This window comes from Bos taurus, chromosome 5 (genome assembly GCF_002263795.3).
Source record: "Bos taurus isolate L1 Dominette 01449 registration number 42190680 breed Hereford chromosome 5, ARS-UCD2.0, whole genome shotgun sequence".
NCBI classification, from domain to species: Eukaryota; Metazoa; Chordata; class Mammalia; order Artiodactyla; family Bovidae; genus Bos; species Bos taurus.
In genome coordinates this window covers 20,842,949-20,858,852 of record NC_037332.1, presented here as the reverse complement: position 1 = coordinate 20,858,852, position 15,904 = coordinate 20,842,949, and the positions used below count along the sequence as shown (strand labels likewise).

The following is a 15,904-nucleotide window of genomic DNA, read 5'->3' as shown; positions in this document are numbered from 1 at the left end:
GAATTAGATATATTTTGGACAAGCAAAATTTTTTATTATAATCAATTAGCACTTGTTGATCACCTACTATGCTACAGCCTTGAGGGGCAAAGATAGAAGACCTAACACAAAGTGTACTGTAAAGTAGCCTTGGGTTGGCAGAAACCTGATGGAATCAATACCATACGATGCAGGAAGGGCTGAAATGGAGAAACTACAGATGCACAGAAGGAGACACAATCCAGAAAAATAAGTTGACCAAAAAATAGTTTAGTTTCCTTTAAAGGGATAATTTTCATTTGTGAAGCAATGTATTCAAGTGTATAAAAGTGACATTAAATCATAAGTCTATCATAAAATTTTAAAATAATCTGAAACATCTATCTAAAATACTCAGAAAGTATCTAGTGTAATTATTTATTTTACATATTTCATATTTCAAACATGAAAGCAATAGCTTGCATATCATGTTGACATTCAGTAAGTTAGAAAGTAATTTGTGTGTGTGTGTTTAATGAAAACAAAGAGGGATTAAAAAAATCAAGGTGATAAAGGGAGACTTTGGAAATTCTAGGGTGTCATGTGGAGAAGGCAATGGCACCCCACTCCAGTACTTTTGCCTAGAAAATCCCATGGACGAGGAGCCTGGTAGGCTGAAGTCCATGGGGTTGCTAGAGTCGGACAGGACTAAGCGACTTCACTTTCACTTTTCACTTTCATGCATTGGAGAAGAAAATGGCAACCCACTCCAGTGTTCTTGCCTGGAGAATCCCAGGGACGGTGAAGCCTGGTGGGCTGCCGTCTACGGGGTCGCACAGAGTCGGACACGACTGAAGTGACTTAGCAGTAGCAGGGTGCTATGAAAAAACTAGTCCTCTAAGGATGATTCCTACATAAGCCTGTGAGCGGGTGTAGTCACTCAGTTGTATTTGACTGTTTGCAACCCCATGGACTGTAGCCCACAGGATCCTCTGTCCACGGGATTTTCCAGGCATGAATACTGGAGTGGGTTGCCATGCCCTCCTCTAGGGGATCTTCCCCACCCAGGGATGGAACTCATGTCTCCTGTGTCTCCTGCTTGGCAGGTGGATTCTTTACCTCTGAGCCAGTTCCTACATGTTGACAACCAATTGTCTTGAGCAAATTTCTCACCCCAAGTTTCAAGGTCAGCAGGAAATTAGGGTAGGGAGGTAGGGATTTACAATACAAAGAAACAGGGGCTTCCCTGGTGGCTCAGTGGTAAAGAATCTGCCTGTCAATGCAGGAGGCCCTGGTTCAATCTCTGGATCAGGAAGATCCCTTGAAGAAGGAAATGGCAACCCACTCCAGGTTTTTGCCTGGAAAATCCAATGGACAAAGGAGCTTGGTGGGCTACAGTAAATGGGGTTGCAAAAGAGTCCGACACAATGTAGCAACTAAATAACAACAACAAAGAAACAGACACTGAGATAAGGGAAGAAAGTTGGGAGTAAGGGGTTCTTCTAAGTGCCAAACAGTGTTCTTAGAATCAAAAGCTCACTACATAAAACATGCAAGGAAGAAGGGAAAATCAAGAATAATCTAAAATAGAAGCCATCTTTGACCAGGTTCTCAAATTTTATAAAAGTGCCTTGTATTGTCAAAGCTCTCAAGAAGGTCAATTTTAATATCCCAATATTATTGGTAATATTTGTCATTCAAATAATAGTGAAAATATGTGAGAAATGGTATTCCATGGTCAAGTCATGTAGTTTTCATACATTTACATATTTTAGTTTAGCATAAAGGATAAAGGAAAGGAAAGTAAAGCCGCTCAGTCGTGTCCGACTCTTTGCGACCCCTGGACTATAGCCTACCAGGTTCCTCCATCCAAAGAATTTTCCAAGCAAGAGTACTGGAGTGGGTTGCCATTTATTTTCACTAAAAATGCAACCAAAGGAAGTGTAAGCCACTGTAAAGGAACAGAATATTTTAATCTAGAAAATCAAAGATTAAAAGGACTCGAAAATACACATCAGTTTCTTATTGGGAGTAGAATTGGGGCTGCAGGAGGAAGGGGAATTTTGGATTTTACTCTCAGAATCTTTCACAATAAGGCATTCTTGCAACACTATGTATTTAGAAAACAATAAACAAGGTTATTTTTAAACCTATGAAATAAACATACGCGGGTGTTTTAAAGAGCAATAAGACCATAATTAAAAAGGCACTGGAAACTATTACTAAGATTTGAGAAACAAAAATAATTAAAAAGAAAATGGGAACCGCATGTGCCTTCCCAGGCAAGCAGGCGTCACACAGCGTTCAACTTCAGGACACCAGCGACCTCTTGTGGCAAAGATGGATACATTTTTTAATTTGTGTCACGGCCACAAAGGGTGATTGAGAAAGCTGCCTGATGAAATTCTGCTTCTTTTTTAGATTGAAATAGCGACAGTGATGCCTTCCGGAAACAGAGAGCTCCTCACCCCACCCCCACAGCCAGAGGAGGCTGAAGAGGAAGAGGAAGAGGAGTCTACCCCCAGGCTGATCGATGGTTCTTCCCCACAAGAGCCTGAATTCACCGGGGTTCTGGGTCCACAGACCAATGAAGGTCAGGTCCATCAGGGCTGGATTGTAATTGTTCACGTGTCTCTTTCTCAAAACTGCCAAGTTCCAACTCTGCAGGGACCCACATGACCCAAGGAGAGAGCTTTGCTAGAGGCTAGGTTTGAAGCAGGAGATACACATGTATTTTGTGTTAAAATATAAAGCAGTTTTAATAATTCAGCTTTGGCATGATGGAAACGATCAAATAACCAAAGATCTGGGGTGAAAATATTTGTCTGGCATCATTACTCAAAAAGCTTTGTGGTGGAATGAATGCATTTCTAGACTAAAGGATACACTATTAGCAAGATCCGAATCCATGGCCGAGAGACCAAGTCCCAGCATTTCAAGGAGATAAGTGATGATGGTGAGGATGATGGTGGTGATAGTAATAATGTTTTCCATTGATTGAGCACACACTTTCTGGGGGCCATAATGCTCAGCAGGTCACATTATCTCATGTGACTACTACAACCTCCCTGTGAAGGTATTGGTATTCATTTTTTTACATTATTACCTAGGAAACTAGCTCAGAAAGGGTTGGAACTCTCCAGAGATCACTGAACATGAGTTTCACACATTGAGTGTTAAGCAAAGTTGTTCTGATTCCTGAGTGTGTTCTTAGTGGAAACCAAGCTGCCTTTCCACTCAGTCCCAGGGGCAGAGAAAGGACAAGAGAAGACAGGGTTCCATAATATTGGACTCCACTTTGTAGGACCTGAAAGTTATGTAAACCAGGGCCTTTTGGGTGATAAAAGGAATTCCTGGTGCTAAATGTGAGTCTACAGTTTGTCTATATTTCATGTTAGAATTTGTCAGTGTCAACCTTGGGAGGTATTCAAGTGGACTCACACTAGAATACTTTTACACACATGTGTGCTCTGATGAAGGGGGTGCAGAAAAAAATGAATAGTTTTCATTGTGAAGGTTTACTTACATTGAATGTCTCTGTACTGTAAGTTCTGGATATACAAAACAGTTTTAAATGACTACTATTTTCACAGATATTTCTGTTTAGTACAGAGACAGGCATGTAAAGCAACTTAGAGACAATAGATGTTATAGGTAATATAAGAAAAAGTCAGTACATAACACAATGAGAGAACAAAAGAGAGGAAAGAGCATTCAGATCCCCACTTTCAGATTTGCTGGATATTCAGTCTTGAGCAAAGCATTCAATATTTTTTTGCCTTTGTTTCCTCATCTAGAAAATGGGGTAATCAGTAACAGATGTCACCTCATAGAGTTGTTGCAAGGATTAACTGAATAAATTTAGTGCCTGGCCCACAGTTAACATCATCAATGGTAGCGATTCTCATTATTATTGATAGAATTTTTTTTACTTACTGTCAACAAATTGTTCAGTGTATGATACATAAACTGTAGGCACCATGTTGTAAGATGTCCAGGACATAATTCATTTTACACACCTGAAACTAGTCCCCCCTCCCCCCAGTCCCTGGTAATCACCAATGTACTCTCTGATTCTATGAGTGTCTCACTATTCACTAAGAAGTCATATGAAAAGTTGTCTTTTGTGAAATGCTGCCAATACACCAGTCACTGAAGTGTTTTATATTGTGTCTTTGAAGAGACACAGTAGTACTAAGTACGTGCTAGTTATTACTATTTTCACTTTATGAATAGGCAAACTAAAATTCAAAATACCACAAAAGTGGTCCAAGATCATGGAGGTGGTACGTAATGGTGCTGGAATGAAGACAGAAACCACTAAATCCTGTCTTTAATGAATACATTGTATTCTTCCCACACAGTCAACTTTCTGTGGGGTGGTAGAACATGCTAAAAACAGAACCAGGGAGAGACACATACAATGAGAAGGAAATGTGCACACCCGGCAGAAAGTCCTCAAAACAGGGAAATTAAATATCTCTAGAACATTACTTACTTTTAAGTAGTTTCAGAGCTTTCACAAGTTGACTGATTTGGAATTATCTGATGTGCCAAGATTAAGAGGAGTAGAATGCCCAATCTTTTGAAAAGCTCTAGTAAAATGTATGGCTCAATAATGTAAATTTTGAAACAATGTAAGAAAAATTATGACTTAAAATATTTGTTTCTTAAAGGAGTCTAAGTAACGAAATTAAAAAGTTAATTCATATTTTACTTTGCACAAAAGTAAATTCTAAACTTTAAAACTTAAATGTAAATCATAAATTTATTTAAGTCAAATAGTTTGGAAATATTTAAAACATTAAAAACTGAAACATTATTTGTTATTATAACTATCAATTTCTAGAACGAATACTTAGAAGCTACATTGAGTAGGCTTGAGTTATAAGTGGAAAAAAAACTAGAATTAAAAACAACTGTTGTGACTATATATAATTACTCTAAGCAATTACCGCTAAATTAGCATGGTCATATATATAGAAGAATGAAATGCTTTTCTTCTTGAAACATTGTGATGAGTAGCAAATATTTATTTATAATAATTGGAGAAATTAGCAAGTATTAAGGAGAAGGAAATGGCAGCCCAGGCAGTACTCTTGCCTGGAAAATCCCATGGACAGAGGAGCCTGGTGGGCTACAGTCCATGGGGTCGTGAAGAGTTAGATACGACTGAAGTGACTTAGCAGCAGCAGCAAGTATTAAATATTTTATAGCTCTCCCTTAAATTTTTTCCCCAAACTTCCATTCCTAAAATAGCTTTCATTCCTGAAGTTGTTGTAAGTGATTTTTTTCTATTTAATGACCTTGTTTTCTTGGGAATCCTAACTTTATAATTAAAATCACTAAAATCTGCCTGCAACGCAGGAGACTTGGGTTCAATCCCTGGGTCAGGAAGAAGGAAATGGCAGCCCACTCCAGTATACTTGCCTAGAAAGTTCCATGGACATTGGAGCCTAGTGGGCTACAGTCCATGGAGTTGCAAAGAGTCGGACACCACTTAACAACTAAACAACAACAACAATAAGACCTTAGTAGGTGCATTACTAATTCTTGATCTCAAACCATTGTGGATCCTTCAACAAGGGCAACCAAAGGTCCTGACTTGCCTAGGAGTGAGGGATCCCAAGACACGAGGCTTCCAATGCTAAAATCAACAAACTCTCAGCCAAATGAGGATCACCAAGCAATTCAAAGAAAGTCTTTCATCACTTCTATCTCTCATGGCTATTTTACTTTCTCCATCCATCTCATGTCTCATAACCATTCTCTCCTTCTCCCTAAACTCCTCAAACTCGTCAGAGAGCTTGGCTTCCTCCTACACAAAGAAAATACAGTCTTCAGGTTAACGGCTCCTTGGTCTTTCTATTTTCAGACACATAATTTACCTACATCTATATCCATACCATTGGAGAAGGCAATGGCACCCCACTCCAGTACTGTTGCCTGGAAAATCCCATGGACGGAGGAGCCTGGTAGGCTGCAGTCCATGGGGTTGCTAGAGTCGGACATGACTGAGCGACTTTACTTTCACTTTTCACTTTCATGCACTGGAGAAGGAAATGGCAACCCACTCCAGTGTTCTTGTTTGGAGAATCCCAGGGACAGGGGAGCCTGGTGGGCTGCCATCTCTGGGGTCGCACAAAGTCAGACACGACTGAAGTGACTTAGCAGCAGCAGCAGCATATCCACGCCATACATGTTTTACCTACATTTCCATCTACATCCAGCAAATTTGGAAAACTCAGCAGTGGCCACAGGACTGGAAAAGGTCAGTTTTCATTCCACTCCCAAAGATAGGCAATGCCAAAGAGTGCTCCAACTACCACACAATTGCACTCATCTCACACATGAGCAAAGTAATGCTCAAAATTCTCCAAGCCAGGCTTCAACAGTAGGTGAACTGAGAACTTCCAGATGTTCAAGCCGGATTTAGAAAAGGCAGAGGAACCAGAGATCAAATTGCCAACATCCATTGGATCATTGAAAAAACAAGAGAGTTCCAGAAAAATATCTACTTCTGCTTTATTGACTATGCCAAAGGCTTTGACTGTGTGGACACCACAAACTGTGGAAAATTCCTAAAGAGATGGGAATACCAGACCACCTTACCTGCCTCCTTAGAAATCTGCATGCAGGTCAAGAAGCAACAGTTAGAACTGGACATGGAACAATAGACTGGTTCCAAGTAGGGAAGAAGTACGTCAAGGCTGTATAGTGTCACCCTGTTTATTTAACTTAAATGTAGAGTACATCATGAGAAATGCTGGGCTGGATGAAGCACAAGCTGGAATCAAGATTACTTGGAGAAATATCAATAACATCAGATATGCAGATGACACCACCCTTATGGCAGAAAGTGAAGAAGAACTAAAAAGCCTCTTGATGAAAGTGAAAGAGGTGTGTGAAAAAGCTGGCTTGACACTCAGCATTCAAATAACTAAGATCATGGCCTGGTCCCATCAATTCATGGCAAATAGATGGGGAAACAATGGAAACAGTGACCGACTTTATTTTCTTGGACTCCAAAATCACTGCAGATGGTGACTGCAGCCATGAAGTTGAAAGACGTTTGCTTCTTGGAAGGAAAGTTATGACAAACCTAGATAGCATATTAAAAAGGAGACATTACTTAGCTGACAAAGGTCTGTATAGTCAAAGCTATGGTTTTTCCAGTAGTCATGTAAGAATGTGAGAGCTGGACCATAAAGAAAGCTGAGCACTGAAGAATTGATGCTTTTGAACTGTGGTGCTGGAGAAGACTGTTGAGAGTCCCTTGGACTGCAAGGAGATCAAACCAGTTCATCCTAAAGGAAATCAGTCCTGAATATTCACTGGAAGGACTGATGCTGAAGTTGAAGTTCCAATACTTTGGCCACCTCATGGGAAGAACTGACCCATTGGAAAAGAGCCTGATCCTGGGAAAGATTGAAGGCAGGAGAAGGGGACAACAGAGGATGAGATGGTTGGATGGCATCACCAACTTGATGGATAAGAGTTTGAGCATGCTCCAGGAATTGGTAATGGACAGGGAAGCTTGGAGTGCTGCAATCCATGGAGTTGCAAAGAGTCGGACATGACTGAGCAACTGAATTGACTTACAGACATCCTCGCCTCTTCCCCTTCCTCCTGTTACAACAGAAGAACTGTCTGTGCTCCCTCACGTGGATATAAATGCTTCCCATCGTGTTCTTAGTTCCATTTCCTGCTGCCCTCTCAGGATCCTTTTCATCTTCAATCTCTCTCCCCTTGGATTTTTTTTTCAAATCTCTCCCACTTTAGTCCATTTCCTCATCATACACACTACAAATAGGTCTTATAGTTATCACTATCTCTCTTTCCTTTTTCTTTACAGTCAAACATCTCAGAAACATTGTCTGCACGTTGTATAACTGTTTCCTCACCTCCTACATCCTCCTTCAGGGACTGTGATCTGGCTTCCAGCCTTATCACTCCACAGCTCTTACTGAAGTCTCCTTTAACCTCCACAATAACTACTTCAAGAGAGATTTTACAGTCCTTAACTAACATCTCAGCTGATTTAGATTATTTTCTATTCCCTGTTCCTTCAAACTATCTCTCCACTTGGCCTCCATAATACTGATCATCTATTATCCTTCTTTTCTTCTGACCATTGCTTCTCTATCTCCCTTAGAAGCCCTCTGTCCTCTATAAGATCAATAAGACCAATAAGTAGAGAGTGAAGGAGGGAGCTCTGTGTATGTGTGTGAAAGAGAGAGAGAGAATAGATTAATAAATGGAGATATAATATAACTTGAATTTTTTAGTGGGGGGGGTCTGTTGCCTTTTCTATCACATTGTCATAGCCAAGCAAGCACCATCTTTTATCTTGATAACTCATTACCCCTATGCCCATCCCACTCCGCCCCCTACCCCATCAATCAGTCTTCCAGTTCACCTTCAAGCAGGGTATATCTTAACACGCAAATCTGATCATGTGATACTCCTGCCCATCCTTAGGACAAGAGACCAAGCCTGTAACACAGCCCGTAGGCCTGTGTGTTTTGTGTCCTACACATTCCAAAGCTTCTGTGCTGTCGCTACAGGGACCGTCTTTCAGTCCCCTCAGAGTGAAGGGACCTGGTGCGCTCTGCGTTCTCGGCCTGCAGACTCTTTCGGCTCACCTGAACAGTCAGGTCCTGCTCTTCCTGCAGATCTCAACTCAGTCATCACCTCCTCAAAGAACCACGACCCTCAGACTGGATCAAATTCTCCTATTTTATGCTTCTATGATATTCCATGACATTGACCGCAATCATCATTTTATGTGATTAACATCCGTCTTACACAGCAGATCATGAAACAGAACTGTGTCTTTGTGGTTACCACTGTTCCAACAGCTACCACAGCGCAATTTACACAGAATAGATTCAATAAATGCATATTGAGTGAATTAATATTAATGATAATTGCCCTACCCTTTCCCTTGATTTTATTTCAGTGGGGTGTATAAATACTGAATGAAAGATAAAAATATTATATGTGATGTTTTAAATTTATAAAAACTGCAATCTTAATATTTACTTCTGAAAATAGAATTTTCAATAAATATAAAAGCAACAATCATGCAATATTCAGTAGATAATTTAAAATAAAATTTTAAAACATTACAAAGACTATATTAATTATTAGGGCAACCTGGGTTGTTATATTTAACTTTAGTATTTTATTTATAGAAAACTACATAAGAAGATATTAAATATGCCAGCATAGTCTATATGAGACTGTAATCTTGCTTAATAAACATTTGTAATCCCGTTATTTGTTAGAAATTGCTTGTTGCTTACATATATTATTTGCCTCTCTTTTAGACTTTCCAACCTGCCTTCTGTGTACTTGTATAAGTACCACCGTATACTGTGATGACCATGAACTTGATGCTATTCCTCCGCTGCCCAAGAACACAGCTTATTTCTATTCCCGTTTTAACAGAATTAAAAAGATCAACAAAAATGATTTTGCAAGCCTAAGTATGGATGCTGGCACTAATATCCTTCCCTTTTATTTCCTAAATGTTTGCATTATAAAATGTTGGTACCAAAAATGAAACTTGAATATTAAAATGTCTTGTAAATCAATTTTTACTTATTTGTATGCTTGAAGGTTTGTTTTAATTACAATAAGAAAGAATGATGAATCATTAAAGGTCGTTATGAAACTATATGGATTTCCCAAGTGGCATTAGTGGTAAAGAACCTGCCTGCGAATGCAGGAGACATAAGAAATGCGGGTTTGATCCCTAAGTAGGGAAGGTCCCCTGGAGGAAGCCATGGCAACCCACTCCAGTATTCTTGCCTGGAGAATCCCAATGACAATCCCCAGTCCATGAGGCCTCAAAGCGTCAGACACAATTGAAGTGACATGACTTATGCACATGAAACTATATAGTTGTTGATATTCTCACTATTTTCAAGTAAACAAAAATCACAAATAATTCTATTTTATAGGCTAAAACTCTTTATCATGTTATCACAATAAGAGCAGAAAGTCATGACCATATATTTAGTAGGATCTGGGTTGTTCGAATAGACTTCCATTGAAGCACAATTAAAAAAAAAAAGCACAATTGCTTTATAATTGATGAATGCAAATCTAAATTCTGGCCAAAGTTGTTGCCAACTTTGAAAAAAGTTGGTATTTGTCTTCATTAAGTGTTTTAATCATTTAAAAATTTCTTTTTAATGCCTGTGTATTTTAATGCTAATGTATCTATTACTGTTAGAAAATATAATAATCTGCCAGCACGGAGAAAAAATAAAAAATATTTTAAATAGTAAGATCCAGACAAAATTTATGAGGAATATAGGAAAAAGATCAATTATTTTAAATATAATGAAATATAATGGGTCAATTTCTTTGCTAAGGCTACACTTTCTTTGGAGTGCATAAATATGAATAGTATTTGGAGGAAATCCAGGTGGTTCAGTGGTAAGGAATCCGCCTGCCAATGCAGGAGACATAAGGTTCAGGGGTTCAGTCCCTGGGTCAAGAAGATCCCCTGCAGGAGGGAATGGCAACCCACTTCAGTATTCCTGCCTGGAGAACCCCATGAACAGAGGAGCCTAGAGGGCTATAGTCCATAGGGTCGCAGAGAGTCAGACATGACTGAGCAGCAGCAGTAGTCTATTAAATTTTTATAAAGTTGTTAGAAATAATTGTTTCATTAACTATCTCTAATTCATGTTTATATTTGTTTATATGTGGGAAATTTATATTTTTATGTGAGTGAAACATATTCAACTACTCTCGTGTTTTTTTTTTTTCCAGATGATCTAAGAAGGATTGATCTGACATCAAACTTAATATCTGAGATTGATGAAGATGCATTCAGAAAGCTGCCTCAACTCCGAGAGCTTGTTCTGCGTGACAACAAAATTAGGCAGCTCCCAGAATTGCCAACCACTTTGAGATTTATTGATATCAGCAACAATAGACTTGGAAGGAAAGGAATAAAGCAAGAAGCATTTAAAGTGAGTTTTAAGTTTGAATATGAAATACTTTAATCTTCCTGTTCCCTTTGCAATCAGTGTCTAGTCTTTTTATTTCCACAAAGGGATTCAATTTGATGAGACTTTTAATGCCTAAAATAAACTTTAGAACACTATGTGTCATGCCTTTGGGAAACACTGTGTCCTGGTACATTCTGAGGCTGCTCAAGAACTAAGAAGAGAAAGCAGAGCTGGAATAAGAAGTGGGTGGAGCACCAGTCTGTTAAGTTGCACCTAAGAATGCTATGAGCCAAATGATGCATATTTACCAAGGCTCCACTCAAGGAGAGTACTTTGTGTGGTTGGAAGGACAGTTATTTGCACAGAGTGTGGAGGGTGGTTTGAGGGTAGAAGCCTTCTAAATTATCTATAAGGGGGATGGATTCAGTTAATCTTATGAATTTTATTTTCTAAGTGAAGGAAACAAGTTTGGGGTTAGAATGGCTTTGCTTGGCATAACCACAGAGTCTGAAAACAGTAACCAGTTTGGCCTTCTTATCCAGTCTTATCTCCCTTTGAGCTGCTTCTCTAAATATGTGTTGAACAAATAAATTTAAGCTATTGTTTGAAGGGACATCTCACAACTTCCATGGAGGCTACAAGGGGTTGTGTGGATTCGCTAGCCCTGGGCAATGGTAGAAAGCCTGTATCTCCACCTGTGCTCCTGTGACACCACTGTGGCGGGCAAGGGAGTTAGGACACCTCACCAGAGCCTGGCAAAGATCAAATCTAGTCCCCTCACTCAGGGTCTATTGGCATGGGTGACAGTGAGTCACACTTTGTCCTGTGACATTTGGTTGGAGTAGACCTGGTTGTATCTAAAGGTATATTCTGTCTTGTTAGTCTGCCCTCTTGCTACTTGCGTGGGAGGCGGTAGGATTTTCTCAGGGAGAATTTCTCATTTCCCCATTCCTGTAACGTGAAGGAAATTCTTGTTATTTCTCACCATAATCCTCAAAATTTTACTGCAGAATCTCTGTGTGGGAAATCAATGCCTTGCTTAAACTGAGAAAGTTAGAGCGGACAAAGTAGGTTCTTCCAGAGACTAAGAAAGATGTTTCGTTTACATCGAGAGATATTTGCTTGCTATCAATTCTTGCAGAACTCAATTGAATAGTCCAGGAACACAGGAAACTAATTTGCCTCAACTTTAGAAAACATGGCACCCCATACCAGTACTCTTGCCTGGGAAATCCCATGGACGGAGGAGCCTGGTAGGCTACAGTCAACGGGGTCACAAAGAGTCGGACACAACTGAGCAACTTCACTCACTCACTCACTTAGAAAAGGAGACCTGAACAGGCATGTGTTATTTTACAAATAGTTTCATGGGCAGGGGATGAACCGTGTGACTGTGGCCCACTAATTTCTATTAAGGCCCTACATTTGGAATGTTTACAGGATATGTATGATCTCCATCATCTCTACCTCACGGATAACAACTTGGACCACATCCCTCTACCACTCCCAGAAAATCTGCGAGCCCTTCACCTCCAGGTAGGCTTCTCCTACTAAGTTATGTCCAACACATCCATGGAAAACAGATGCAGACGGGAGGAAGCCACGATACAAAAGCTGTGTATAATGGCATGTTAATACACTGTGACAGGTTTTTTTTTTTCTTCTCTCATTTATTCTCTCTCTCACTCTGAGTACAAGGTGTTTGCATATTCATGACTCTATCTATACTGATTTATTTCTGATAACTTTAGTCTTTATTTTCATTTTTTGCCAAGTCATAATGCATCTTTTTGGCACACAAATCTTCTTTTTTTAGAAAATAAGAGCTTCATCTGCTGAAGAAATGTGTGAAGACTAGAAATGAAAGAGAGTAAGAGAGAAAGAAAAATTTAATTTGATTTCCAGCTTTCAGAGGAAAAAAATGTCAGTTTTAGCTCTTGATTTTAGGTTCCATGAACTGAGTTAAATTCAATCCTAGGACATTCCTATCTGCTGAGAGATGATGGACTTTCATCTCTCTGGATTAAGAAAATGCAGTTTTTTCTAAACCAACATATTTGAAAGCTTGCGTTATTTTAAATTCCTTTAAGCTACATTTTATCTTTGAAGTAATGAGTGAAAACACATTTTCAAAATGTTACGATCTGATATTTTCTAAATATTGGGTTGGCCAGTAAGTTTGTTCATTTTTTTTTTTTTTTTCCTATAAGATGTTATAGAAAAACCCGAACAAACTTTGGCCAACCAAATATATTCCATTGAAGTATATTACAATATGATCAATAAAAAAACACTTTTGGCTGTTGAAACAAAGAAAGATAAGTTATTTCTTATTTCAGACGTAACTTTTGGTATACAGTTGTAATCAACTTTCTGTAATAATTTCATCTGTTCTATGGAATAAATCTATAGAGAACACAAGCATTATGTGCTCAAAGACACAATATCATAGTGCAATATTAGTCTTTTAGGAGGAAAAGTATAAACCATCACAAGAAGTGATTCTGCTCTGTGACAGCAAGTCTGATTCTTTTTTTTTTTTTTTTGCTCTGTGGATTCTGTAATTATTTACCTCTGTGTCCTTTCTTCCATTCCTGTTTACATCTTTCCATACTTCTTTTTGGTGCCTTTTTGTGTGTATCTGTCTATGGCTCTTGGATACCTATCTCTTGAGAGTTTTTCTGACTATTTAACTTCCTTAATGTGATATCCTTTCTAGTCCTTATCTGGTTTCTGGATGGCTCTCTATTGGTCTTCTCTTTTTCTGGGGGTGAATGTCTATGTCAATGAGAATTTCTTGCCTGGTTTAGGATTGGAAAGAGGATTTTCAAGGAAACCATAAAAGGAACTGGAAATTTTTTTTCCAATTCTGAATTAAATTTCCTTACTATGTCTGATGATATTGACTCCACAGAGTAACCAGGTCTCTGATGTTATATTTAAACATAATGTGATTGCATATACAATCTAAGATTTTTTTTTTGGATTGGCTTTACATTTCCTATTCTAAGGATTAAGAAAGTATCAAGTGAACATTTAAAAATATTTCTCTTTCACAATCACCTTACCAATATCCAGTATAAGGCTGTTTTTAATTTACATTGTCTTCATTTTATATTTATTTTTAATGCTCATAAAAAATCTCTTTTTGTGATTCATTTGAAAAATATTTTCCAACATACTATGAGAATGACAGATCTGGCAAAAGCAGATTCCCTGGGCTGAAATTCTACTTGACACTATTTACTGATTGAACAAGTATCTAAACCTCTCTGCATCTCAGTTTTAGTTTATAAACTGGGTGCTGCATTCACTGATACATGATAATGACTTAAAGATAAGGCATGATAATTATTAACTGTGTATGTATTACCTATCAAAGAAAATAGAATAGTGCATAGGCACTAAATCTGTATTATCCCTCATGGACACTTTGTAAAATAGAGAGTCAATCTATCAGAAAGACATAAGGCTTATAAATACATATGTACCTAACAACAAAGCCTCAAAATTTATAAGGACTTCACTATTAGAATTGAAGGGAGAAAAAGACAATTCAACAATAATAGTTAGAGTCCTCAATATTCCACTTTTAATAATGGATAGAGCAACTAGCCATAAGATCAACTAAGAAACAGAAGACTTGGGCAACACTATATACCAACTAGCCCTAACAGTCATGTACAAAACTTTCAACCCAATAGCCATTTTGACATTTTTTTTTCTCATTCTTGAACTTGCCATGCATATTTTTCAGAATTTGAACTTGGTGTTCTGTCTGGGATATTCTTACCTCAGCTCTCTCCCATGCCCATGCCTCCTTGTCATTCCATTCTCAGCTCCACTGCTGTTTCTTAAGATAATTTTTCACAGACACTTTCCTTTCTTCTTAGGTTAGATTATTTTTGGAAATAATTTGTTTTCCTTAAATTTGTTTTTTCATCTAATTATCTTATATTCCCATTACTGAAGTATAAGCTTCATAAAGGCAAGCATATGTCTATTATGTTTATTGGTTTATCCTCACTGCTTTAGAAAGTGTTGATGTATATAACAGTTGCATAATGTGCATTTCTGGATGAGAGAAGGAATGAAGGTGTAAAAACAGGGGTGAAGCAAAATTGACTATATTATTCATCAATACTAGGAATATGTGATAACTCATCTAATAACTTATCTTAATCTTTTTTAGAATAACAACATTATGGAGATGCATGAAGATACCTTCTGCAATGTTAAAAATTTGACTTATATTCGTAAGGCACTAGAGGATATTCGACTGGATGGAAACCCTATCAATCTCAGCAAAACTCCCCAAGCCTATATGTGCCTACCTCGTTTGCCTATTGGGAGTCTCGTCTGATTTCAGATAATGGTTAGCATTATGATGCCTCCCTCCTATAACAAAATGATTCTTCCTGCTCTCTTCAAAAAGAAAACTCGGCATGATACTTTCAAAATACATTCTGGAAGATGATATAAGTACATAAAATACAGCTAAAATTTTTAATATATGATAGCAATGTAGTAGTCTAAGAAAACACCAGATTAATCAGAAATAAACCAAAAAATGTACAGAAATAGAAGACTAAGAGAAAATATTTCATAGATATTCTTATAAATCACATGTAATTTTCAAGTTTTAGGAATTCATATCCTATATAACTTTAAATTAATCATATACTAAAAACTAAAAATTAATAGTGTAGGTATATTGCCAAGATTTTAATGTTTTAATTAAACTTTTCCTTTTTTTAACTAAAGCATGTTTTTATTTTCAAATTCATTAAAGAAAATGAAGAAAAGAATAAAAATATTTGAAAATGATAAGGGCCTTGTGGAAAATATTCATTATAATCACAACATACATATTTTATCATCTTAAAGCCCTGCCAACTCATTTTTAGACCTTTCCTAAATTATTAGTTAATTGGTAATATTTCTGTGCCTGTGGAAAAAATAAAACGTAGAAAATG

General features: G+C 37.8%; 1 protein-coding gene across 2 annotated transcripts in view; it reads left to right on the top strand.

Annotated features, from left to right (window-relative positions):
* The window catches only part of EPYC (epiphycan), a 42,026-nt gene extending 26,339 nt beyond the window's left edge, over positions 1 to 15,687 (top strand). The window contains exons 3-7 of one of the 2 annotated variants that reach the window (XM_010804759.4): positions 2,380 to 2,551; positions 9,291 to 9,449; positions 10,747 to 10,949; positions 12,369 to 12,464; positions 15,121 to 15,687. In XM_010804759.4, the coding sequence (XP_010803061.1) occupies positions 2,380 to 2,551; positions 9,291 to 9,449; positions 10,747 to 10,949; positions 12,369 to 12,464; positions 15,121 to 15,291 (801 nt within the window). In that variant the 3' untranslated portion in view covers positions 15,292 to 15,687. 2 annotated transcript variants of the gene reach the window in all.
* The last annotated feature ends 217 nt before the right edge of the window (positions 15,688 to 15,904 follow it).